Below are 27,120 nucleotides of genomic sequence, written 5' to 3'. Positions count from 1 at the left end.
TTCTACTCCCGTAAGGATTTACACCCTCGGAAACCCTGTACAGGGTCGCTATGGGTCGGAACCGACTCGACGACACTTAACAACAACAACAACAACCACTATCTTGGACATCTTCCCATTCTTTTTTTTTTTTTAATATTTTATTGTTAATTGAGTGATGGTTTATAGAATAGATCATCAGTTTTGCATTCAACAAATAAACTTTGCTGCATTACAATAATTACAATCCCCTCCATGTACCAGCAGTGAACAGTATTTACCTCTCTTCACTTTATCTTGCATATTTCCCTGTGTCTCCCGCTGGCTTCCTATTTTGATTTTAATGCACTTTCTATCACTGACTGATGAGGGAGGGAGAATTTGCAAGAGTCCAGAACTCCATCAAGTGAAAATACTGCCTTTCTGCTTGCCAGTGACTTGCCCACAGCTCTCATGGGAATTGTGCTGAGGGAGAGACAGGGGAAGACCCTAGATTTAAACATGTTCTACAGGGACCCCTTAAACAGGCCAAACACAGCCCTTTGATGAGGGATACTGTCAGCACATAAGCTGATGTTAAGGGCCATCAAATCAGTTCTGGACTCAGTGACCCTGTATAGGGTTTCCGAGGAGTGGCTGATGAGCTTGAACCACTGACCTTGCAGTCCACTGCATAAACCTGCAGCACCACCCCAGAGGCTGATAGAATCTCTGAATTAATGGCATGGTGCTCATGATATAAATGACAGCAAGACCAAAACCATGATCATCACTTCAATTCCAGCTCATAGTGGCCCTAGGTAGGGCTTCAAGATTGCAAATCTTAACGGGAACAGACAGTCTCATCTTTCTCGCATGGAGTGACTGGTGGGCTTGAACCACTCGGCCTTATAGTTTGTAGACCAACACCTAAGCCTCAGTACCACATCAGAAACTCATCACAAGAGCCTATGGCCTCATGCTGTCATCCTGGTGGGCGGGACCATCAGCATGAGTCTGTAATGGTGTTCCATATCCCGATGATTTCTCTTTGTTGTCTTTGTCTTGTCTGTGTTCTGTTGAAGACTTAATAAAGGGGCATCTATAAAATATATTTGAATTTGGGGGGTCTTTCTCCCTAGAACATTTTGATATGGTCAGCAGGATTGATTCTGGGACCCTTCAACCCTACAACCTTGGTACCCCAATTTCCATTAAGAACACACCTAGACAAGTCCCTGAGAGGAAGACTGGCTCTCCTTGGGCTGGCTAGGGGAGTCATAGTAATCCACATTCAAATACCTGAAGGCAAAGCTTTTTACATTGACTGGTCAGAACTATGGCAGCGTAGTGGTTACGAATCAGGCTGCGAACCACAAGGTCAGCTGTTCCGCTGAAGAAAGATGAGGCATTCTGTTCCCATAAAGATTTACAGCCTCGGAAACCCTGTACAGGGTTTCTATGAGTCAGAACCAACTCCATGGCACATAACTACCACCACCAGGTCAGAATTCAATGGGGACCGAGTTTACGTCAGAACTCAAAATGGATTTAGGACTTCCACTCATCTTAGATATAGGGTTTCCAAGGCTGTAAATCTTTGTGGGAGCAGAAAGCCTCATCTATCTGGAGATTCAAACTACTGACCTTAGCGTTTAGCAGCCCAGCTCATCATCCACTACATTACCAGGGCTCCTTACTGGAAACCATTTGTTGTTGTTGTTGTTATGTGCCGTGGAGTTGGTTCCGACTCATAGTGACCCTGTACGGGGTTTCTGAGGCTATAAATCTTTATGGGAGTAGAAAGCCTCATCTTTCTCCTGTGGAACAGCTGGTAGTTTCGAACTGCTGACCTTGCAATTCGCAGCCCGATTTGTAACCACTACGCTACCAGAGCTCCGTACTGGAAACCATAGCCTTCTGCAAACGTAAGGGCTCCGAATTTAAGCTTTAATACAAGAAGCAACATAAGGAACTCAAATGGCATCTGAGCTTATGTCGAGACTCAGCATGGTTTGGCTCCTGCTATAGGGACTGAACCCTTCCACAATTCCAGTGCCTTAGAGTGCTGGGGTGGTGTTGTGGGTTAATGCACCAGACGGCAAAGCCATTTGAACTGCAAGGTTCGTGCTCACCAGCTGCTCCTTGGAAACCCTATACAGGGTCAATATGGGTCAGAATCGACTCAACGACAACAGCATCTTCAGAGTCCTACAGGATAATGCACTGGACTGAAAGGTCAGTTTGAGCCCCAAGGTTGGCAGTTCAAATCCACCAGTCACTCCTCAGAAACCCTATCCTGGGTCACTATGGGTTAGAATGGACTCAACAGCACATAACAACAACAATAACAGCATCTTCTGTCAGCATGATGCACAAGCTTTCCTGAGACTCACACACAGAGAAAGCAACACTCACTGAGATCTGTGGAGCAGATGCGTGGACATGGTCCCGATGGATGGATGATGGTTTCCTAGACACCAATGGAGAACATAGATGATGAGGTGGATGGGCGGGGATGCTAGTCACCTAGGGAGTACCAGGGGGGAGCAAATGGGAATGAGGCCCTGCTTCCTACTCGGCTCAGTTTGAAGGGTGTCTGAACTTCACCTGGACTGGTTGGTGTTGGAGAGGAGGCCTAGAATGGAGACGGAGATGGGAAGTCAGCACATACAAGGAACGTCCAAAAATGTGGTGATGTTATTGTTAAGGTGCCGTCCAGTCAGTACTTACTCATAGCAACCATATGCACAACAGAATGAAACCCTGCCTGGTCCTATGCCAACCTCATAATCACGGCTACACTTGAGCCCATTGCTGTTGCCACTGGGTCAATCCATCGCACTGGGGGGTCTTCCTCTTTTTCGTTGACTCTCCACTTTACCAAGGATGATGTCTTTCTCCAGGAACCGGTCCTTCCTGATAATATATCCCAAAAGTATGAAAGACAAAATCTGGCCATCCTGGCGTCTAAGGAGCTTTCTGGTTGTTCTGTAATTAGAATTGTGGATGGACAATGACATTAAAAGTGATTGGAATTTTCCCATGAAGTTTTTGAAGTCACCTAACACTGTCACTAATACATGGAGAGGCAAAGTTGTGAGGAAAGAGAAGCAAGGGTCAGATGTGGAATAGCTGTGTTTGAGAGAACCATTGGGTGGTAAAACAGCTAAATACACTCAGCTACTAACCAACAAATTTGAGGTTCAAGTCCACCTGGAGACAGCTCTGAAGAAAGACCGGACTATTTCCTTCCAAAAAACCCTGACTCATATGGGGTCAACAACACCTGGAATGTTGAGGAGTGGGTGGAAGGAGGAGCTGGGGCAGAATAGAGGGGGAGGAGGAGAGCCAAGGAGCAGGGTGTTGGGAATCGAGGAGGGCAGTCTAAGTGGAGAGTAGACCCCCAAGTGATGCTCCAGGTACCCAAACTCAAAAAACCAAACCCATGATCATGGAGTCGAGTCCAGCTCCTAGTGACTCCACAGGACAGAGCAGAACTGCCCCTCAGGGTTTCTTGGAGGGTAAATCTTTATGGGAGCAGACAGCCTCATCTTTCTCCCGCAGAGTGGCTGGTGTGTTTAACAATCTTGCGGTGAGTGGCCCAAATCTCAACCCATTATGCCACCAGGGCGCCTCAGGTTGTGGTTGTTGCAAAGTCCTGTCGGGTCGGTTCTGACTCATAGCCATCCTGTGTAGGGTATCCGAGAAGCAACTGGAGGCTTTGAGCTGCCAACCTTGAGGTTAGCATGTGCTTATCCTACAGCACCACACCAGGACTCCAGGGCACCTCAGGCAGTCTTTGTCCATCTTTCCAGGGGAAGCTGCTTTTCCTAGTCTGGAGGCGGAGAAAGAAAGCCGGCCAGAGACATGTTTGAGCTTTGTGGTTGAAACCTGGCTCATCCTCTTCCTGAACTCCTTCAGTCTCCAGCTGCTCTGTGGTGACGCAGAGTTCCACACTGTGACCCTCAGTGCCCCAGGTCTCAGCTGGTGTGGGCAGAAAGCAGTCTGATTCAGCCTCCTCTGTGACTCACTCTCGGACGCCCACTCCTGCCATCACATGTTCCCATCTCCTGAGAGTGCAGTATCTCCTGGTGTCATCTCAGACTTCACAGAGTATCTTTCAGAGGAGCAGAAGGTCCTAGTCACCTGGGATATCTTCTGAAAACCTCAAGCCTTTCCATAAAAACCAGATGCCATTGACTCATGGCAACTCCATGTGAGTCACGTTACAACTGGGTTCCCTAGAATTTTCAATGGCTGATTTGGGGGAAGTAGATTGCCAGACCTTTCTTATGAGGTGCCTCTGGGTAGACTCAATCTGCCAACCTCTCACCATCCAGGAATTCCTACCTTTCCATTGTCTTCACATTTATGAGCTGATCGCAGAGAAGCACTCCAAGTCTTTCTTTCATTCTCCTCTTTTCTTTTCCTGAGACATGGATTATGAGTAACCTTCTAAGTCTGAGGTCCCTGTTTCCTTAAGACAAGCTGTAGCTGCATGGGTCCCAGCCTGGGGAGGAGTTGGTCCCCTGGGCAAGTAGAGCTGCCTGGCGGTTGCTCAAGTACTATGGGAGCTCAGACCTTTCAAAAGGACAAAAGGAAAAGAGAGGGAGTTAGTGTTGAGTGAACTTTGACCTTACTGTTGGTTCTGAAAAAACTGAAAAGGAGTCATGCTCTGTGATATCAGGGAAAGTCCAGTCTATGTTAGCAAAAGAGCAATTGGTGGTATTTAGCTGGTAACCAAAGGAGCCCTGGTGGAGTTGTTGTTGGTGGTGGTGGTAGGTGCCATCAAGTCGACACCGACCCATAGTGACCTTATGCACAGCAGAATGAAATGCTGCCCGATCCTGGGCAAACCTCATTATTGTTGCCACACTTGAGCCCATTGATGCTGTCACTTTGCCAATCAATCTGCTGATAGCAGAAAGGTTTGAACCCATCAGCTGCTCTGTGTAAGAAGGATGTGGCAGTCAGCTTCTGTAAAGATAACAGCTTTGGAAACCCTATGGAGCAGTTCTACTCGGTCCTATAGGGTCGCTGTGAGTTCAAATCCACTTGCCAGCTCGAAGGCGACAGGTTTGGTTTCACTGGTCACAAAGGAGTTCCTGGGTCGTGCAGAAGGACTACTAACTATATCTTGCACCACAGAAGACAGTCCTGGCGATCTTTCAAAAGTCATGAAAACACTATGTGGTTGGTGTTAAGTGCTGTCGAGTCAGTTATGATGCATATAGTGACCCCGTATAGGGCTTCCAAGGAGTGGCTGGTGGATTTGAACTGCCAAGCTTGTGGTTAGCAGTCCAGTGCTGATCCCACAGCACCACACCAGGACTCCTAAAAACACTATAGATCAGTGAGAGCAGGACCCTACCCAGAGAAGTAGTGATGCCTGAGATGGAGGCAGAGACAATGACGTGGAGAGAAGGTGTGGCTGGGGACTTTAGACACAGAAAGGGAGAGGGGCTGTGTGCTGATGACCTGGGGGGGGCGGGGGGGGGGAGCAAGCTTGTAGGGTATACCATTTGGTTGGTTGATGATGCATGGTGCATGGAGGGGACTGTAACCATGGCAATGAAACAATATAGATAGGATGAATGTAAAACTAATGTTCTCCCATGTAAACTATCACATAATTCACAATAAAACATTAAAAAAAAAAAAAAAACACCACATCATAGATCAGTTTTGCTCCAAATACACAGGATCATCATGGGTTGGAATCAACTCGATGGCAACAAAAACAGGTAATGAAAAGCCGGATGTGGGGCCGGGTCATTGATGTGACAGGTGCATCCCTGAGACATTGTTCTGTCCCTGGCCCCGTGGAGCACAGTGACTACAGAGACGAGGTGAGTCTTCACTCTCCTAAGCATACCATCCTTTAGGAGAGCTGGGAATCCTACAGCCATAGGGGCAGGCGTCATGGCAGCCTGCAGAATTACCCCCACAAAACTTGGTTTCCCTCCTTCTCTTCATGACTCTGCTTTATGAATCTGTGGTCTGTGCGGCCCTGAAATAAACTATGCTGGCAGCTGGGAAACAAATGAAAATTTTAGAGCTTTGTCTCCCTCAACCGTGTGTCTTGTTTTAGATATTGATTGGGAGGTGGATGGTTTCTACCACGTATTATTGGATTGCACAAGGATCAGCCAAGGAAAGTTGCATCTAAAAATTGACCCATCTCCTGTGCAGAGGAATTCCAAATGAGTTATGTGGTTATACCACCCTGTTGTTGGACTCCTGGTGGGGTGCTGTAGGATCAGCACTGGACTGTGAACAATAAGGTCAGCAGTTCAAACCCACCGGCTGCTCCTTGGAAACCCTATACAGGGTCACTATGAGTCAAAACCGACTCAATGGCACTTTACAATAACAACAATGTTACTGTTGTTAAGTGCCATTGAGTCAGTTCCAACTCATAGAGATCCTACATAGGGTTTCCAAGGAGCAGCTGGTGAGCTTGAACCGCCGCCTTGCGGTTCAAATGGCTTTACAGTCTGGTGCATTAACCCACAGCGCCACACCAGGACTCCACAATAGACCATCCTATTTTTGGAGTTAAGGCTATCGAGTTGGTTCTGACTGATAATGACCCTGTATAGGGTTTCTGATGCTTTACATCTTCACAGAAGCAGAAAGCCTCATCTTTCTCCCCCTGAGTGGCTGGGCTCCAGCAGCCAACCTTGTGGTTTGCATACAGTGTTTATCCTACATAGCCACAGCCCTATAAGAACCAAAACAAAACCAAACCAACAGTCAACAAATGGATACTTGTATCAACCCTTTACAGGATTTCTGAGACTAAATCTTTAACAGAGCACACAGCCTCATCAGTTTCCTGTGAAGTGGCTGGTGGGTTTGAACTGCCAACCTTGTGGCTAAACAGCCCAGCACATAACCCACAGTGCCACCAGGGTGGAGCATAACTCCCTACTTCTTAAATGTGAGTTACATGTGGTAACTTCCCTTCAAATAACATGGTATGGAAGTGGGGAGGTATCTTTCCAGTCCAGAAGCCTACACGGAGACCTATTGATGGTAAATACCTTTGGAACTAGTCCTCAAAACTGCCAAGGTCATCAAAAACAAGGCCAGTCTGATAAACTGTCACAGCCAAGAGGAACCTAAGGAGACGGCACAACTAAATGTAATGGAGCAGAAAAAGGACATTTGTTTTAAAGTTTTATGAGGTTTGTGTTTGTTATTATATGGGATAATCCACTGTTTAAAAACTAGGCCTGACAGCAACGACTGTGATTTTTTCTTCCAAGAATTTGATGCTTTTCCTTTGTATATTTCAGTATTTGGTTCACTTTATATTTGTTTTTGTGTGTGGTGTGAGGGATGGATCCTGTTTAATTTCCCAGCACCCTCTATTGAAGAGACTCTTCTGTCCCCACCAAATAGACTTAGCACCCTTGTCTTAGGCTGGGTTTTCTAGAGAAGCAAAACCAGTGAAACATCTACATGTATGTATGTATGTATGTATGTATGTATGTATGTATGTATGGTAATGATGGTGGTTATGTGCCAAGGGGTTAGTTCTGACTCATAGCGATCCTGTATAGGGTTTCCGAGACTGTAAATCTTTACAGGAACAGAAAGCTTCATCTTTCTCCCGTGGAACAGCTGGTAGTTTTGAACTGCTGATCTTGTGGTTAGCAGCCCTACTGGTAACCACTACGGTACCAGAGATCATATAGATAGATAGATAGATAGATAGATAGATAGATAGATAGATAGATGGAGCAAGAAGTTTATTATCGATGAAATAGCTTACAGTTGCAGAGTCCCAGGTCTCCAGTGAAAGAATGAGAGCTTTCCCCATGTGTCCATTATATTGGGAGCAGGGCACACCCCTAAGGAAATATCCCTTTAATTGATTGGCTGCTCATAGCCATCATAAGAGTTATCTATGCCTGTATAAGGTTTCATCCCCATGGGAATAAGCACATTTCCAACTGCTAAACCTCTGAAAATCCTCACCTAGTCAAGTTGACACAGAACCCTAACCATTACAATCCTTGTCAACAATCAGTTGACCAAAATTAGCCCATTGCAAAAGGACATAAGACCACTGTTGTAAAAAGTCAGCAAAAGGTTTTCTGGATAAAAGAAACATTCAGTGATGGTTGTCAGGGGTGGGAAGGAAGGGAAAATTATTCACAGGTTAGATGGTTGTTGTTATTGTCAGGTGTCATCGAGTTGGCACCAACTCATAGCGACCCTATGCACAGCAGAACAAAACACTGCCCGATCATGGGCCAACCTCATTTCTGTTGCCACAACTGAGTCCATCGATGCTGCCACTTAGCCAATCCATCTAGTTGGGAGTCTTCCTCTTTTTCTCTAACTCTCCACCTTACCAAACATGATATCCTTCTCTAGCAACTGCTCCCTCCTGACAATATGTCTGAAATATGAGAGACAAACTTTGGCCATCCTGGCCTCCAAGGAGCACTCTGGCTGCACTTCTTCCAACATGGATCTGTTGACTCTTTTGTTAGCCCATGGCACTTTCAATATTCTCCTCCAACACCATAACTCAAATATGTCAATTCTTCTAGTCTTCCTCATTTATTGTCCAGCTTTCACATGCACATGAGGATATCGAAAATACCATGGCTTGGGTCAGGCACACCCTAGTCCTCAAGCTGACATCTTTGCTCTTCAACACTTTAAGAAGGCCTTGTGCAGCAGATTTGCCTAATGCAATACATCATTTGATTTCTTGACTGCTGCTTCTGTGAGTGTTGATAGTTGATCCAAGAAGAATGAAGTACTTGACAACTTCAATCTTTTCTCCACTGATAAGAATGTTGTTTATTGGTCCAGTGGTGAGGATTTTTGTTTTCTTGACATTGAGATGTAATCCATATAGAAGGCTGTGCTCTTTGATCTTCATCAGTAAATGTTTGAAGTCCTCTTCACTTTCATTCAGCAAGCAAGGTGCACCCGTGTTAATATGGGTGACTGGGCAGGCAATACACAACAGAGGAAAGATGAAGGTATTAGAAGAGGAAGGTAGGGAGGAATGCAAGAGTTCAAGTGACTAGAGGTCAATACTGATGATACATTGAGGGGATTGCGATCATTGTAATGAAGCAAAGTATATAATTTATTGAATGAAAAACTGATAGTCTACTCTGTAAACCTGCACTCAATTCACAGTAAAAAAGCTAAAAAAACAAAAACAAAACAATTGTCCATAGATGTGTGGGTTTACTTCTGGGCTCTTGATTCTATTTCATTGGTCTGTGCTTACAACAGTACCAGGCTGTTTTGAGTATTGTAGTTGTAGTGGTTACGAGTCAGGCTGCTAACCTCAGGGTCGGCAGTTCAAAATTACCAGCTATTCCACAGGAGAAAGATGAGACTTTCTGCTCCCGTAAAGATTTACAGCCTCGGAAGCCCTGTACAGGGTCTCTGTGAGTTGGAACTGACTCCACAGCACACAACAACAACAACAACAATAGTATGCTTTAAAATCAGGAGGGGCAACTCCTCCTACTTTGTTCTTCTCTTTCAACATTGCTTTAGCTACTCAGGAACTCTTGTTGTTGTTAAGTGCCATTGAGTCGGTTCTGATCCATAGCGACCCTGTACAGGGTTTCCGAGGGTGTAAATCTTTACGGGAGTAGAAAGCCTCATCTTTCTCCCGCGGAGCGGCTGGTAGTTTCGAACCGCTGACCTTAAGGTTCGCAGCCCGATTCGTAACCACTACGCTACCAGAGCTCCTTACCTCTCCATAAAGTTGTGGATTGGTTTTTCTGTTTTTGTAAAGAAGGCAGTTGAGATTTTAATCAGTATTGTGTTGAATCTATACTGATATTAAACCTTCCAATTCATCAACAGGTAACATTTTTTGATGGCTGATTATTTGGAAGGAGACTGTCAGACATTTCTTCTGAGGCACTTCTGGATGATCTTGAACTTTTGGGTTAAGAGTCCACCAGCCTCTTCAAGGGAGAAAGATGGGACTTTCTGTTCCTGCAAAGATCTGTAGCCTAGGAAACCCTGTACAAGGTTTCTATGAGTCGGAACCAATGCAATGGCACGTAACAACAACCCAAAGCATTGCATAGCACTGATGATTCTGTAAGATAAGCACTGGACTGCTAACCACAAAGTCAGAAGTTCAAACCCACCAGCCTCTCCAAGATGAGGTTTTTCTGCTCCTGGAAAGATTGACAACTTCTTCAAACCTATGTAGGTTGCTATGACTTGGAACTGACTCCATAGCGCCTAACAAGAACCTAATCATTTGTTTGGAGTTACAGAGACTGTGGCTAGAAGAGCCATTATCGAACATTCACTGCACCATGCTGGCCCAGTCCAAATCCCCAGCGTCCCTCCTTGAACACAACTGAGCCCGTCCGAGCATCCATGGTGGTCATTGCAGAGCTGTGGTCTTTCAGGGGACATCCTGGTGTGGTGCCATAGGATAAGCACTCGACCTCAAGTTCAGTTTGAACAGCAAGGCTGAAGGTTCACACTCACCAGCTGCTCCTATACAGGGTTGCTATGAGTTGGAATCAACTCTATGGCACTTAAAATTAACAACTATTATTCAGGTATGGCTCTGCCTTCAGCTATAGGCTGGGCACTTGACTGGGTCCTCTAAGTTAATCCTCCCAATTATCTTGCAAGAACTACCATTGTCCCCCCACCTTGCAGATGAGGAAAGTTGAGTTGTGTAATTAAGAAGCAGCCAGGCTGAGATTAAAACCCATGTTTTCTACCCTCAAAAGCCCCTTCTTTTAGTTTATATTATCTCACTTAATAGCTTTAATCTCATGAAAAACATACCTCATTCTATTTTTTATATAAATATATATATTTAATTATGACAAATACAAGTGGGTTTCAAAGAATTTGTGAAAAATGGAATGAAAACATACAGATAATGGAATTGGGGGTTGTAATCACTGATATGAAATTAAATATATGATTTTCCGAATGTAAAACTAATGATCTGTTCTGTAAACATTTACTCAATTCACAATAAAAAGTTAAAAGTATTTAAATGAAAAAAGATAATGGAACTTCCCCTTCTGTGAACTTTTTGAAGCCCCTCTCTTTGTACCCTGGTGGATTGTGTGTTAGGGGTTGGGCTGCTAATTGCGAGGTCACTCAAACCCACCAGTACTTTGCAGAAGAAAGATGAGGCTATCGATTCCCATAAAGATTTAGTCTTAGAAATCCTATATAGGGTCGCTATGAGTTGGAATCCATTCCACGTCATGGGTTTCGGTTTTTGTATATTTTGTAAGTAAGAAAACACTTGCATTTCTGCAATCTTCACGACTCATTCCATTCCATTCACTCTGAGCAGCTGGTGAACTCAAACCACTGACCTTGCAGTTCAAACCCACCTGCGGTCCAGCGCATTAATCCACAGCCCTACACCAGGACTCCATTCCTTCATTTAGTAAGTGTTTACAGTGTGCCAGCCTGAACTAAGCTGTGGCAATACTGGGTTCAGGGGACTCCCGGCCCTACTCTCAAGGAGGTTCGAGTCCCAGTGAGGAAATCGGACAAGGTGCAAGGCATATGGCGCGTAGGCTGGGGCTTATAATTCCAAATTTATGGATGAAGAAAATGAGGCAAGGAGCGTTAAAATAACAACCAAGGAGCAGGGCCAGGCTTCAGCAACCAGAGGTCAAGACGTCCACAGCCTCTGTATTTCTTAGCATCTTGCCCAATGTGTGTTTGCAAAGTTGGGAAGTCGCTTTGACAAATCGCCCTACAAGCATTTATGACCATTACCGGCATTTCACTAACTTGTAGGTTAATCTTCTCCTAACTCCTGAACTCTCTAACCTCGCTAGACTGTATTTCCGTTACGGCGGGATGGACCGTCACGTGCTCCGGGTCGCCTTCGCCCCGCCCCGCCCCGCGTCCCGGGCCCAGCCACGGTTGCTAGGCAATGGGTAAACTCCGCTACCCAGAGCCGTTTGAGAAGAGTTGGAGCCGGGACCCAAGCTCCCGCATTTCCCCTTCGGCCCAGCGGTGGAAGGAGCGGACCCAGGGTAAGGGGTGGGGGCGCGGGGAAGACGTCGGCGCTGAAGAGGCGAGAAGAAAAGAAAGGGGCGAGCCCCCCAGGGTAATAATCTCCGCCAGTGCAGAAAGCCCTTGCCTGGGGGTGGAGAGGGATGCGTCTTCCTGGGATAGCCCTGCCGGCTTCATGGTGGGTTCCTGGTCAAGGCTGGCAGAATGCTGCCCCATTCGTCCTCACTGTCATGCACACTTGCCAATCCTTGGGATCCTTGCAAGCTCTGAACACCTTACTTCCTGTATTACCTTTATGGGGTCCGCTACTGTCTGCCTTCTGGAGAAGGCGGAAGTCGAATGAATGGGAAATTCCATTATCTTTCGATTTCCACGAACTTTAAGTCCCTTGTACAGCCGTGGTCTGGGTGCTAACCCTCCACCTTCTTGGTTAGTCTCATGCCCCCTGTAGTTCTGGGAGGACCTCATCCCCCCCATCTCCCCCTTTGGCTTCCTGTCATCTCCCACTTTCCTGGTATTGTTCACCCCAGCTGAACCCCAACATTGGCCTAGTGGAAAGCATGGGGAGAGGGGAATCCCCAGGAGGTTGGCTCTTTTGAACGCAGAGTGAGTCCCATAATCATTTTTTACAAACCTGTAGCTGTCGAGTGGGATTCATAGTGGACAAAGTAGGACAGAGTAGAACTGCCCCATAATGTTTCCAAGGTTGTCATCTTTACAGAAGACTCCTAGTGTAGCGCTGTAGGATAAGCACTGGACTGCTAACCACAAGATCGGCAATTCAAACCAACCAGCAGCTCTTCAGAAACACTATGTTAGGTGCCATCGAGTGGGTACCGACTCATAGTGACCCTATGCACAACAGAACGAAACACTGCTCACAATCATTGCTATGTTTGAGTCCACTGCTACTGCTACTGTGCCAATCCATCTCATTGGGGGTCTTTATCTTTTTCTTTGACCCTCTACTTTGTCAAACATGATATCCTTCTCCAGAGACTGATCCCTCCTGATAATATGTCCTAAGTATGAAAGATGAAGTCTGGCCATCCTGGCTTCCAAGGAGCTTTCTGGCTGTACTTCTTCCAACACAGATCTATTTGTGCTTTTGGCAGACCAGGGTACTTGCAAATTCTCCTCCAACACCATAACTCATATGCATCAATTCTTCTACGGTCTTCCTGATTCTCTTCCTTAGTCACATGGGACCCCTATAGAAGGTCACTATGAGTGGACTCAACATCAATCTACTTAACAACAACTATCTTTACAGATGAAGGAGCTCTGGTAGCGTAGTGGTTACGAATCGGGCTGCGAACCTTAAGGTCAGCGGTTCGAAACTACCAGCCGCTCCGCGGGAGAAAGATGAGGCTTTCTACTCCCGTAAAGATTTACACCCTCGGAAACCCTGTACAGGGTCGCTATGGGTCGGAACCGACTCGATGGCACTTAACAACAACAACATCTTTACAGATAGCTCTGGTAACATAGTGGTTACGAATCGTGCTGTGAACCACAAAGTCAGCAGTTTGAAACTACCAGCTGTTCCAGGGGAAAAAGATGAGGCTTTCTGTTCCCGTAATGTTTTACAGCCTCGGAAACCCTGTACAGGGTCGATATGAATCAGAACTGACTCCATGGCATATAACAACAACAACAAATCTTTACAGAAGCCAATTGCCACATCTTTCTCCCTTAGAGGGGCTGGTGGGTTCGAGCAGCTGATCTTTTGGTTAGCAGCCTAATCTAGCATTTAACTACCAGGACTCCAGGATTCCAGAAGGTGCTGCAGGGTTAGGGACGGCAGGAGGGCTTCCTCTGTCTGCTGTCTTCCCTGTAACTCCCCCAGGGATCAAGCAGTGGGAAGGGCCTCCCACCACGCTCCCACACTGCTATCCCTCATTCCCAGTTCCCACCCTTGCTCCGCCTCACTCCTAGCTGGGAAAACCCACTTTCACTGCAGCCTAGGAGGCTCTTTCCAGGAACCCCCACCCCCACCCCCGTCTCAGTCTTCTAACACAAGAGCAGCTTTGTCCTTATCACCGCCTGACAAGGTTTCAATCTGACTGCCCTGGGATGTAGCAAAGGCTACAGTTTTGCTGTTGGGAACAGTGTGGTCAGACTCTGTGCATACTCGTGTTTGAGACTTACACCTCTGGATCTGAAGGTTCCCACGGTGAGCAAAGGCTCTCCTCCTGCCTCCCTCATGGTCCCCTATACAAACAGCAAGCCCTCAGGCACTGCTTGGGGAAACCACCCTGTGATGTTTGTCTCATGGAGAAGACATCTACTTGGACCCCTCCACTACACTGATCTCTGTATTATATTCATCTCAGCACCCTACTAGCTGCGGAGACAGTGTACTCTGGGTTCCTTGAATGACCTGGTTCCTCATCACTGGTCTTTAAATGTCTCCTCTGTCTGCCTCCAGACAGACAGACATTGCCTCTGCTCTCCCCCAGACTTGGCCTTGGGAAGCACCAAGAAGGAAGGCAAAACTGTTACAACTGTAATCAGGGATGAAGGGGTTATTTTGGTCTTCCTGGAGTCCCCTCATTCTCCTAAGTCTCTCCAGCCCCCTAGGAGTCATCTGGTTCCCAACAATTGTACTTGAAAGGGAGGAGAGCCAAGCTGTGAGTCCGGAGTGGGAGGTCCAGGTACTGGGTCATGACAGTGTGGTGACAGAGGGGAGATTGTCAGTGAAATGCCTTCTCTTTCATGAGACCCCCATCTTTGTCCAGGTGAGATAAACACATCAGGGCAACCTGCTGGGATGTGTACTTGTCCCCTTTCTTGGCCCCCAAAAGCCATGGCTTCCAACCAGGGCATAGAGTTTTAGACACACTGGAAAGAGGGACAAACTTTTTCATGAGAGCCTGGGTCTGGTTGAGTCCTGGTGGTGCCATGGGTTAAGCACTCAGCTTTGAAAGGAAAGGTCGGGGGTTCAAACCCACCAGTTACCCTTTGGGAGAAAGATGTTTCCACTAAGATGACAGCCTTGGAGACCCCATGAGGCAGCTCTACTCTTCCACCATGTCCTACAGGGCCACTATGAGGTGACGTCTACTTGAAGGCAGTGAGTTTGGGGTCTGCTTTTAAGAACAGAAATATATTGCCTCATAGTTCTGGAGGTCTGAGGTTCAAATTCAGGGTATTGGCTAGGCCATGTTCTCTCTGAAGGCTCTCCCAGCTTTGGGGAGTCCCAGGTGTCCCTTGGTTTGTGGCTACAACATAAGTCCATTGTCCCATGTTGGTCTTCCCGTGTGTATCTGCGTCTCTTTTATAAGGACACCACTCACATTGGATTGGAGTCCTGGTGTAGCGCTATAGGATAAGCACTGGACTGTTAAGTACAAGGTCGGCAGTTCAAACCCACCAGGGTTGCTATGAATCAGTGGCACTTAACAACAACAACACTCATATTGAATTAGGATTCCCCTTCCCCCTACTCCACTATGACCTCATGTTAGCTGACAACATCTTCAAAGACGTATTTCCAAACACGGGTACCATGGGTTAGACTTTACCATGTTGTTTTTGGAGGACACAGTTCTCTGCTTAACAGACCCCTCGTGCCCAACCAGATCAAGATCCTGGGGACACCCCTGGAGAGACCAGAGAGCCAGGTTGGGTGCTCTCTCACACCTGCCCTCTGCCCTCTGCTCTCGCAGCCAGCACCATGGAGATCGTGTATGTGTACCTCAAGAAGCGCAGCGAGTTTGGGAAACAATGCAACTTCTCTGACCGCCAGGCAGAGCTGACCATTGACATCCAGCCCAACCCAGAGCTGGCGGAACAGTTCGTGGAGCGGAATCCCGTGGACACGGGTGTCCAGTGCTCCGCCAGCATGTCGGAACATGAGGTGCGTCTCTGCCCTGGGTTGGCAGGGTGACCCCATCCACCTAGAGGTCAGCTAGAGGGAGTCCTAGCTGACTCCCTAGTAAAGATGGATGGATCTGTCTCAGGAAGAGACGTACCACCTTACTGGAGTCATGTCAGGCATTTGGTACAGCTGGGAGAGTTATGCTGAGGGGACAGGGATTTGAATCTAGGAGACAACTTGTGAAAAGAAAAGTGTCTTCTAGAAAATTCCAGCCTGAAAGAATGTTCAGGTTGAAAGAACTGAGGGCCATGATCATGCTGTTTGGAAGCCCAGGTAACACCCTGTCTGTCTGATTCAGGTGATCAGCTCCCCCTTAGGTCAGGAGCTGCCGAGAGAAGACTCTATCAAATGAAGTAGCCTGTGAATCATGCTACAAATCAACTGAGTGAAAAATCACACTCAAGTCAGCCGAAACTGATGTCCAGCAGTCAGGTTGATGTGGCTATGGCCATGAGTCATTGTTCAGTTGAACTGACCTGGCCTTCCCAGGGCTAATCGGGGTCCTGGAGAACCAGAACGCCTGTGTCCTTGGTATAGCCAACAAAGCAAGATGGCCGCCATGAAGGTCACACGATAGGAGGGCTATTCTGTCAGGATGCCAGCTAACTTTTGTTAGAGCTGACTGAAAAACAGGAAGGGGTAAAATCACAAGGTGGGCAAATGCATCCAAACTCTTGTTTTTTTTTTCTCTTTTTTTTGCGGTTAGAAATAAACATATCCAGGGGATTATAACCATGGCAATGAAACTATAGGATGAATGTAAAACTAATGTTCTCCGATGTAAACTATCACATAATTATAAAATAAACATTAAATAAATAAAATAAACATATCCCAAGACATTTGACAATTAAACACTTTTTCCATGTATTATTCAGTGACATGCAACTGCCATCATTTTCCAGATGATTCCAGTGCCGCGCTGTCATTGGGTGTCAATTTCTGTGATAAAAACAAGGAGGTGAAGGAATACTCACTTCTTCTATTCACTGGACTCTCATGGAATAGCTGGCTGGTCTTCTCCAGCCCACTAGGCTCAGATCAGGCCAGAACTGGGTTTTCTGTGGCCAGCAGCAACGTCAGGTGCAACTCTGCCCACTCCATAGGGTGGTGTTTTATGACTACCTCTTGTTGGCCTAGGAAATAGAAAGTTCCTTGATAGGACCTGAAAACATGGAGGTTTGGGCTACTGGTACCTGTGTCATCCCAGTGGCCACCTGGAGGCCTGGGTCCTGGTCTGCAAGGGCAACTAAGATGCTCATACCTGGTGGACATCTTCTCACCTGTGTCTCCTTGTTTAGGCCAACACAGAGCGCTTCGAAATGGAGACCAGAGGGGTTAACCACATTGAGGGGGGTTGGCCCAAGGATGTGAACCCCTTGGAGCTGGAGCAGACGATCCGTTTCCGGAAGAAAGTGGAGAAAGATGAGAACTACATTAACGCCATCATGCAGCTTGGCTCGGTAAGCTTCCGCTCCACCTGTCTGGGTTTCACCCTTCGCTTCCATCCCCAAGTGGGAGTCAAGTCCCATTAAGTGTCCAGCCCTATGCTGGGTCCATGTGCCTTCTCAGAGTGAGGGACCCAGCTGCTGGCCCCAGGGAGTATCTGTCTGGGGACACAACATCAGACAGACAGATGAGGCCAGGTGGGAATACAGGAGAGTTAAACAGGCTGTAAAAGAATTCTAAAAAGTGAGAGTCTCTGGGTGGTGTAAGCAGTCTAAGTGCTTCAGATAAAAGACCTGAGGATCTCCTTCCAAAAAGTCAGCCAGCTATTAAAACCCTATGGAGTACAGTTCTACTCTGACACATGGGGTTGTTGTTGTTGTTGTTGTTATGTGCCGTGGAGTCGGTTCCGACTCATAGCGACCCTGTACAGGGTTTCAGAGGCTGTAAATCTTTACGGGAGCAGAAAGCCTCATCTTTCTCCCACGAAACAGCTGGTAGTTTTGAACTGCTGACCTTGCGGTTTGCAGCCTGATTCGTAACCACTACACTACCAGAGCTCCTTATGGGGTTGGTAACTGCTAGTTATATGAAACATGGGGAACTCCTTGGGCAGAAGACCCCAAAAGAACCCCACCCGACAGCTCCCTGCCAGCAGGGATCAGTGTTCATTCATTTCACAAACTTGGACTCAATTGCCAGGCACAATCACTAGCTACTTTTCAGACATTTTTTTTCCCTAATCACCTTTTCTCTCTTCTGCCACCCTCCAAAGAAATTCTAATGCCATAAAGGTCCCTAGCTGTCATAGACAGTGGGCTCAACTGCTAACTTCATGGTTGGCAGTTCGAACCCACCCAGCGGGACTTCAGAAGAAAAGGCGTAGCAACTGGCTTCTTCCAAGATGACAGCCAAGAAAACCCTGTGGAGCAGTTCTCCTCTGTAAGACATGGGGTTGCATGAATTGGAACTGATTCACTGGCACCTAACAACAACAACAACAGCATGCTGATGTTCAAGAAGTGCTTTAAAACATGTTTTAATGCCATAGGTATACACTGTGAGTTTGTTTATACACTGTGTGGACATCTGTTCTTTACTCATAAAAGGAAGAGTATTGTTTTGCCCTGCAAGAGCCAGTTTTCACCGCTTGGACTGGAAGCACTGGACGGCTAATTGCAACTGTGGCAATTATAACCCATTAGTCACTCTGAGGGAGAAAAGAAAAGGCTTTCTGCTCCCATTATGATTTACAGCCTTGGAAACCCTCTACAGGGTCACCATGAGTTGGAACCGACTCAATGGCACTCGATTTGGGGTAACATAAACCCTGTTGAGAACGCATGGGCTGGAAGGATGGGAAACGTCCATGAGCTATTTCTTCACTTTCCCCTTCTGGGCTTCTCCCAGCCCTAGCCAGTCTGGAGGGACCTCCCTTTACCACTAAGATCTTCCATGTGCCCCTCTCAGATCATGGAACACTGCATCAAGCAAAACAATGCCATAGACATCTATGAGGAGTACTTTGATGACGAGGACCCCATGGAGGTGACAGATGAGGCTCCGTCAGCAAAAACCATCAACGTTTTCAGGTAATTCTGTAATCAGGCAGGTGTGTGGCCAACCTCTGTCACCCTTGAGGCTGTTGTTGTTGTTAGGTGCCATCAAGTCGGCACCAACTCATAGTGACCTTATGCAAGGCAGAACGAAGCAATGTCTGATCCTGGGCCAACCTCACTATTGTTGCCACACTTGAGTTCATCGATGCTGCCACCTGGACAATCCATCTCATTGGGGGTCTTCCTCTTTTTCTCTGACCCTCCATCTTACCAAACATGATGTCCTTTTCCAGCAACTGTTCCCTCCTGACAATATGTCCAAAGTATGAGAGACGAAGTTTGGCCATCTTGGCCTCTAAGGAGCACTCTGGCTGCACTTCTTCCAAAACAGATCTATTGGTTCTTTTGGCAGTCCATGGCACTTTTAGTATTCTCCTCCAACACCACAACTCAAAGGCATCAATTCTTCTACGATCTTCCTTATTCACTGTCCAGCTTTCGCATCCATATGAGGTTATTGAAAATACCATGGCTTGGGTCAGGCACACCTTAGTCCTCAAGCTGACATCTTTGCTCTTCAACACTTTAAAAAGTTCCTGTGCAGCAGATTTGCCCAGTGCAATACGTCGTCTGATCTCTTGACTGCCGCTTCTGTGAGTATTGATAGTTAATCCAAGAAGAATGAAGTCCTTGACAACTTCAATCTTTTCTCCATTGATAAGAATGGTGTTTATTGAGGCTAGATACTCCTAAAGTCATCTCTTCTTGTCAATTATGCTGAGCCATAGTATAATCCTCTCTGTGCCCACAGCCTGATCAATAAGGGACTGAGCATTACGTGCCCAGTGGAGAGGTCCTTATCTTTTGTGGGAAACAGGGAAGGGAGGGTCTGGTGGATGGAAGGGGGAAATGAAAGGAATTTGCAAAGCGTTGTAAGAATTTGCATGTTGATTCATGCAGTGTCAAGAAATTCAGCACACCTGGGCCCAAGATCATGATAAATACTGAAGACATTAATTGAAGTTGTCAAGGAGGTCCTTCTACTTAAGATTCAAGAATCAATGCCCTTGGAAGTCTCAATCAAGAGATCAAAGGGCATATTGCATTGAGCAGATCTTCAGCGAAATTCCTCTTTAAAGTGTTCAAGAGCAAAGATGCCACTTTGAGGACTAAGGTGCACCTGACCCTAGCCATAGTGTTTTCAACTGCCTCATATGCTTGTGAAAGTTGGACAATGAATAGGGAAGACTAGGGAAGAATCGATGCATTGAATTGCTGTATTTATGAAGACTATTAACTATACCAAGGACTGCCAGAAAAACAAACAAATCAGTCCTAGGGGAAGTACTTAGAAGCAAGGTGTGTTGTTGGGACCATCAAGCTGATGACGACAACAGAATGAAACACCATCAGTCCTGCGCCGTCCTCACAGTCGCTGCTGTGCTTGAACCCATTGTTGGAGCCACTGTGTCAGTCCATCTCACTGGGGGTCTTCCTCTTTTTTGCTGACCCTCTGCATTACCAAGCATGAAGTCCTTCTAAAAGGACTAGTCCCTCCTGATAACCTGTCCAAAGTACATGAGACGAAGTCTCACCATCCTGGATTCTACGGAACATTCTGGATGGTCTACTTTCCAGATGGATTTGCTCACTCCTCCGGTGGTCCCTTCAGTATTCTTCGTCTTTGGTCTTCCTTAGTCATTGTCCAGCTTCCTGATGCATATGAGGCGAATGCTGTTACCTCAAAGTGACATCTTTGCTTTTTTAACACTTTAAAGAGGTCTTTTGCAGCAGATGTACTCAATGCAATCTGTCATGTGATCTCTGGTTGCTGTTTATATGAATGTTGGCGAGGCTTTATCTTGCTTACTTTGGACGTGTCATCAGGAGGGATTAATTGCTGGAGAAGGACGTCATGTTTAGTCAAATACAGGGTCATTCAAAAAGAGGAAGACCCTCAGTAAGATGGGTTAGCACAGTGGAATCCAAGCATGGTGAAACATTAGATATCACCCCCTTTAAGCTCCACATTTTATAGGCAAAAAAACAGCCTAGGGAAGGGAGGTGCTCAAAGACACATGGTGGGGGTCAACCAAGGCTGGAACTAAGTCTCCTGAATCCCAGTCTCACTGTATCTATTGTAATAGTGCACCTTGTTGTGAACTGCCGTTGAGTCGGTTCCAACCCATAGCAACTCTCTATAGAGTTTCCAAGGAGTGACTGGTGAGCTTGAACTGCCGACCTTATGATTCAAAGCAACTTTGCAATCTGGCGCATTAACCCACAGCACCACGCCGGGACTCCAGAGTGCACCCAGGGAGGGGCTAAGTGTTGAACCATGTCCTTTATCCCTTCCCTTCAAGGAGAAAGTCTCAGCTTGGGGTTGTTGTTGTTGTTGTTATGTGCCATCGAGTCGGTTCCGACCCATAGTGACCCTGTATAGGGTTTCCGAGGGTGTAAATCTTTATGGGAGTAGAAAGCCTCATCTTTCTCCCGCGGAGCAGCTGGTAGTTTCGAACCGCTGACCTTAAGGTTCGCAGCCCGATTCGTAACCACTACGCTACCATTTAGTCTTAAATAATCTGAACACTTTCCCAACTCTTGCTCATCCTCCTCCCTCACCTTTTGTAAATAACAACAGAACATTCAGCAAGTGAAAGTGTTGGCATGGAATTGAATGTTTTCATTTCATCATTACATGTTTATTTATGACTGGAGAGATTGTGTTTTTCTGTTCCTGGAAGTACTATGAGCTTTGTTTTTAAAGTTACATTTCTCTGAGTAAATGTGATTGCTTAACTCTATTGGAATTTTTAAAAAGAAAATATTTAGTAAGTAAAAAATGTGGACTGGCAAATGTTCTGCTATATATATTTGGACCACAATAAACAAACACAACAACAATGAAACAATGAAAGAAGGTTGGGCACACTGTACTTGAGGAAACCTGGTGATACTGTGGGTTAAGTTGGTCAGGGTTGGTGGCTCAAAGTCACTGGCCACTCTGGGGGAATAAGATGAGGCTGTCAGTTACCATAAATATTTACAGTTCAGAAGAACTAGATGATGCCCAGCTGTCACTACCAACCATTCTGAAAGGGATCACATTAGAGAGTCCCAGATAGGGTGGGAGAAAATGTGGAACAAAACTCAAAATTATTAAAACAAAAGAAGACTGGGTTTACTGGTCAGAAAGAGACTGGAGGAATCTGAGACTATGGCCCTCAACCACCCTTCAGGTCTGGAAAGGGAACCCATCTTCGTGGCCCACTTTTCAGCCAAGCAGTAGAAAGGTCTATATCAGGGACAACACTAGTAGGGGTGCCCACCATGAACAGTCAGTCATTCAAAATCAAAAGGGACCAAGTTGAGAAGGGCTGGGAAGGAGGGTGGAAGGAAAATAGGAACCCCAGGGAGGCAGTGGGTAACTTGTTGCATGGAGGGGATTGCAGTCATTGAGATGAAATGAAGTGTATGGCTTATTGAATTTAAAACTGATGATCTTGTCTATAAACCTTCACTCAATTCACAAAAAAAAAAAAAAAAAGATTTACCGTGTTGGAAACCCTGTACTATAGGACCACTGAGTAGGAATCCACTCAGTTGCAGTGGAAGGAGGAGGGTACTTCGATTCATGGGCCTTGTTGTTCTCTCTAAAGGGATCCCCAGGAGATCAAGCGGGCAGCTACGCACCTGTCCTGGCACCCTGATGGCAACCGGAAGTTAGCTGTGGCATATTCTTGCTTGGATTTTCAGCGGGCACCTATGGGCATGAGCTTCGATTCATACATCTGGGATATGGGTGAGAAGTGAGGACTCCTATTGTCCAGGGAAGGTTCAGAGTAGCGACAGGCCCCAGCAAGAGTAGGGGGTGATAAGGAGAGGCCGGGGACCAAGGAGGAAGCCCCTTGTCTCCTCTGCTCCCAGTCTGGATTTAGGTGCAACCCAGCCGAGCCAAATTTGAAGTAGCAAGCTCCCTTCATCTTCCGATCCTTAATCAGAGCAGCAGTGACCAGACTTACAGCACCCTCTGTCTTAGTCTTTGAAGAACATCTCAGAAAGAGTCTGTAGCAGACTGAGAGGGCAAGAGGACCCCTTTTTCTCCCACCTTTCCTGGCACTTTTCCTCAACTATGACCGTCAGGGGCAGAGAGTACCCTTGGAAGCAGATACCACTGTTACAGAAGAGCTCACTCTGAGGCTAGTACCTAAGCAGGTACCAGATGAAGGTGACATTTCACTCTCAGACTTGCCTTCATCATTGTCATTAAAATCAACATTAGCTGTTATTAGTTGGTGTTTGCCACAGAGAAGCTCACTGAGTGTTACAGCAATCCCTAGGGGTGGGCATCAGCAGTATATTATCCCCATATACACATGAAGACCCTAGCCTGGGGAAGCAAGTGGAGAGTTGACTTTATGTAAATATCTTAGGGGCCAAAACTTGTTTCACACCAAACCTGGGGAATGGGCTAGAAATGCAACACACACACACACACACACACACACACATTGAGTCTGCTTGTCAGATAAAACCGGTAGAAGAACCCTGGGGCTGAGGACTCTGGATTCTGGTCACTAGGGGGTCAGAGCTTTGTTGAAGGGAAGGCATGATATTCCAGTCTTTCGCCTTGACCTCCTTTTGTACAAATTTGGAAGGGGATGAACTGGTCGACTCTGTTCTTTTCTTTCCAGGCATGATGGGAGGGTTGTTTTCTTCACTCTCTCTCTTTCTAGAAAACCCCAACAAACCTGAAATTGCCCTGAGGCCATCTTCACCCCTCATCACCCTGGAGTACAACCCCAAGGATTCCCATGTCCTCCTGGGAGGCTGCTACAATGGGCAGATTGGTAAGGAGGGACCCGGGAGTTAACCAGGAGACTACCCAGTGTCCTTCTGGGCTCTCAGGCAATCCAGCCCCTGCAGTGGCCTGGATCAAGCCCACATGTCAGCCTGGGCTTGGGTTGGGCACAGAGGTGGAAGTGGGGGTGTGGGTAGGGATTTTCCACTGCTAACCGCTCCAGATGCCCAGGAGAGTCAGGTTGTGTTGCCACCTCAACAGATCCTCCAGCTGCAGTACTTCAAGTAAGTCTAAAATCTGTTCAAAAGACAAAGAAAAAAAAAAAAAAAAGTTCAAGTAAACTCAACATTTACTGAGCATCCTCCTTGAGCAAGGCATGGTACCAGGATCTAGAGGTGAAGAGGTGACGAGAGACAGTTTCTGTCCTCAGGGAGCTCAGTCTCAGAGAACCAATGTTGTTGTTAGGTGCCATTGAGTCGGTACTGACCCATAGCGACCTTATGCACAGCAGAAGGAAACACTTACCCGATCCTGGGCCAACCTCACTACTGTTGCCACTCTTGAGTCCATCGATGCAGCCACTTGGCCAATCCATCTCATTGGGGGTCTTCCTCTTTTTTTCTGACCCTCCACCTTATCAAACATGATATCCTTCTCCAGCGACTGGTCCCTTCTGACAATATGTCTGAAGTATAAGAGACAAAGCTTGGCCATCCTGGTCTCCAAGGAGCACTCTGGCTGTACATCTTCCAAAACGGATCTATTGGTTCTTTCGGCAGCCCATGGCACTTTCACTATTCTCCTCTAACACCATAACTCAAAAGCATCAATTCTTCTACGGTCTTCCTTATTCACTGTCCAGCTTTCGCATGCATATGAGGTTATTGAAAATACCATGACTTGAGTCAGGTGCACCTTAGTCTTCAAGCTGACGTCTTTGCTCTTCAACACTTTAAAAAGTTCTTGTGCAGCAGATTTGCCTAATACAATACGTCATTTGATTTCTTGACTGCTGCTTCTGTGAGTGTTGATAGTTGATCCAAGAAGAATGAAGTCCTTGACAACTTCAATCTTTTTTCCATTGATAAGAATGTTGTTTATTGGTCCAGTGGTGAGGACCAATAGTAATCATTTAAACATCACTTAGTACAGTGTGCTTAGGAGGCACAGGGGTGGAGCTTAGGGAAGAAAGACACTAGCTCCCTGAGGATGGGGAGGTTGGCAGGGGATGACGGGCAACCTGGGAAGGCTTTGTGGAAGAGGCAATGATGTCTGAAGGAGGAGTGCAGGGAAAGGACACCCCAAGTAGAAGGACTAGCATATACCAAGATGTGGAAGAGTGGAATATCAGAATTTACTGCAGAAATGTTCAAGAGTTTGGATTGTGCTTTTTCTACAGAGTTCCATGAGGTTGAGCTGACTCATAGTGGTCCCATATAAGGTTTCCAAGGAGTGCCTGGTGAATTTGAACCTCCAGCCTTGTGGTTCAAACCAACCTTGTTGTCTAGTGCAGTATCCCTCAATGCTATATACCAGGCCTGGTAGGTGGTGGTGGTTATGTGCTGTGGAGTCGGTTCCGACTCATAGCCACCCTGTACAGGGTTACCAAGACTGTAAATCTTTACAGGAGCAGAACGCCTCATCTTTCTCCCGTGGAACAGCTGGTACTTTTGAATTGCTGACCTTGCGGTTGCAGCCCAATTCCTCACCATTATGCTACCAGAGCTCCTTAGGGGGTAGGGAATCGGATAATAAAGGCTTTGGGAAGCTAAGGGAGGAAACTTGAGTAGGACAGAGGTTACAGGCTGGTAGCCTTGGGCTGTACTGTGATATCCTGTCATATGACCTTATGCCAACTTGGAGTTCTTTGAACTTTTTGGATGTGTATATTCATGTTTTACATACAATTTGGGAAGTGTTTGATCATTCTTTCTTCAGATATCTTTCTACCGCTTTCTCACCTCCCCCTCTGAGATTCCCAGTGTGCATACGTTGGTACATTTGATGGCGTCCAAACGGAATCTGAGAAATCCTGGTGTGGCGCTGTGGGCTAATGTGTCAGACTGCAAAGTCGTTTGAACTACAAGGTCGGTGGGTCAAGCTCACCAGCTGCTCCTTGGAAACCTACACAGGGTCACTATGGATCGGAATCAACTCGATGGCACTTCACAACAACAACCACAGGAATCTGAGGCTCTGTTCATTTTCCTTCATTGTTTTTCTTTCAGTCCTCAAACTGGATAGTCTCAGTGGACTTACATTGAGTTCATGGATTCTTCTGCATACACGGATACTTTTTTATTCCAGTTACCGCTCTTGTCAACGCTCACCAACTTTTATTTGGTTCTTTTTAAAATTTATAATTCCTATTTCCTTATTGATAGTCTCTATTTCATATACCATTATTCTCACACTTGCCTTGAATTCCTAAGACATGGTTTCCCTCACTTTAAAAATATTTTGAAATAGCTGACTTAGTCTTTGTCTAGTAAGTCAAATTTCTGGACTTCCTCAGGGAAGTCCCCCTGTCTGTGGGTCACACTTCTCTTAGAATTTTTTTATTCCAAACTGTACACTTCAAAGATATAGTGTGGTGTTGGTGGTGTGCCATGGAGTCGGTTCTGACTCATAGCAACCCTGAAATAGAGTTTCTGAGGCTGTAAATCTTTTCAGGAACAGAAAGCCTCATCTTTCTCCCATGAAACAGCTGGTAGTTTCGAACTGCTGACCGTGAGATTAGCAGCCTGACTCATAACCACTACGCTACCAGAGCTCCTTAGACAGTGGTAGCTCTACAAATCAGCTTCTCACTGTTTGTTGTGTTGTTTGAATGAATTTCCTGAACTAATTCTATGAAGTCTGTATTCTTTGTTGTGTGTGACCATGGAAGTTTCCGCTTGGCTAGTTTAGTGGACAGTTGTGATGAGACAGAGATTTCCTTAAACTGAGAGCCAGTGAATCTCCCAGCCTTTGCTGAGGGTTCTGTGAACGTGTTGGGACAAGTCTTAAACACTCAGCCAGGCAGCTGGCAGTTTTGCCTTCGTCTTTGTGTGAGAGTCTCATGGTCAACCAGAGATGAGATTAGGGCTGGTTAGGGGCTGCACACAACCCTTCATAGGGACATGGCCTTTTAGATTCCCAGGAATATGGTGGAATCCTTCAAAACTGTACGGACATCTCATTCTCCACATTTCCCTTTGAAACTTCTTTTTTTAAAGTTTTTATTGTGAATCAAGTAATAGTTTACAAGGGAGAATACTTTACATTCAACCTTGTGGTTCATAGGCTAGTATTCATTCTATAGTTCAGTGCTTATCCTATGGAGCCACTGTACTCCTAACCACAGGTCTTGTTGTTAAGTGCCGTTGAGTCAGTTCCAACCCATAGCGACCCAGTATAGGGTTTCTGAGGAGCAGCTGGTGAGCAGACCCTGTGGTCCAGCACATTAACCTACAGTG

At 46.3% G+C, this 27,120-nt stretch overlaps 1 protein-coding gene across 1 annotated transcript in view; it reads left to right on the top strand.

The window, feature by feature from the left end:
• The first annotated feature begins 11,961 nt into the window (after positions 1 to 11,961).
• The window catches only part of DNAI2 (dynein, axonemal, intermediate chain 2), a 37,416-nt gene continuing 22,257 nt past the window's right edge, over positions 11,962 to 27,120 (top strand). The window contains exons 1-6 of the mRNA XM_006869690.1: positions 11,962 to 11,993; positions 15,645 to 15,835; positions 17,158 to 17,319; positions 18,773 to 18,894; positions 22,521 to 22,663; positions 23,598 to 23,711. Of these exons, the coding sequence (XP_006869752.1) occupies positions 15,653 to 15,835; positions 17,158 to 17,319; positions 18,773 to 18,894; positions 22,521 to 22,663; positions 23,598 to 23,711 (724 nt within the window). The 5' untranslated portion in view covers positions 11,962 to 11,993; positions 15,645 to 15,652. The remainder of the gene's footprint in view (positions 11,994 to 15,644; positions 15,836 to 17,157; positions 17,320 to 18,772; positions 18,895 to 22,520; positions 22,664 to 23,597; positions 23,712 to 27,120) is intronic.

Source organism: Chrysochloris asiatica, unplaced genomic scaffold, assembly GCF_000296735.1.
Source record: "Chrysochloris asiatica unplaced genomic scaffold, ChrAsi1.0 scaffold00132, whole genome shotgun sequence".
NCBI classification, from domain to species: domain Eukaryota; kingdom Metazoa; phylum Chordata; class Mammalia; order Afrosoricida; family Chrysochloridae; genus Chrysochloris; species Chrysochloris asiatica.
The sequence above is the reverse complement of the archived record's forward strand: the minus strand, read 5'-3'. Positions and strand labels throughout refer to the sequence as shown.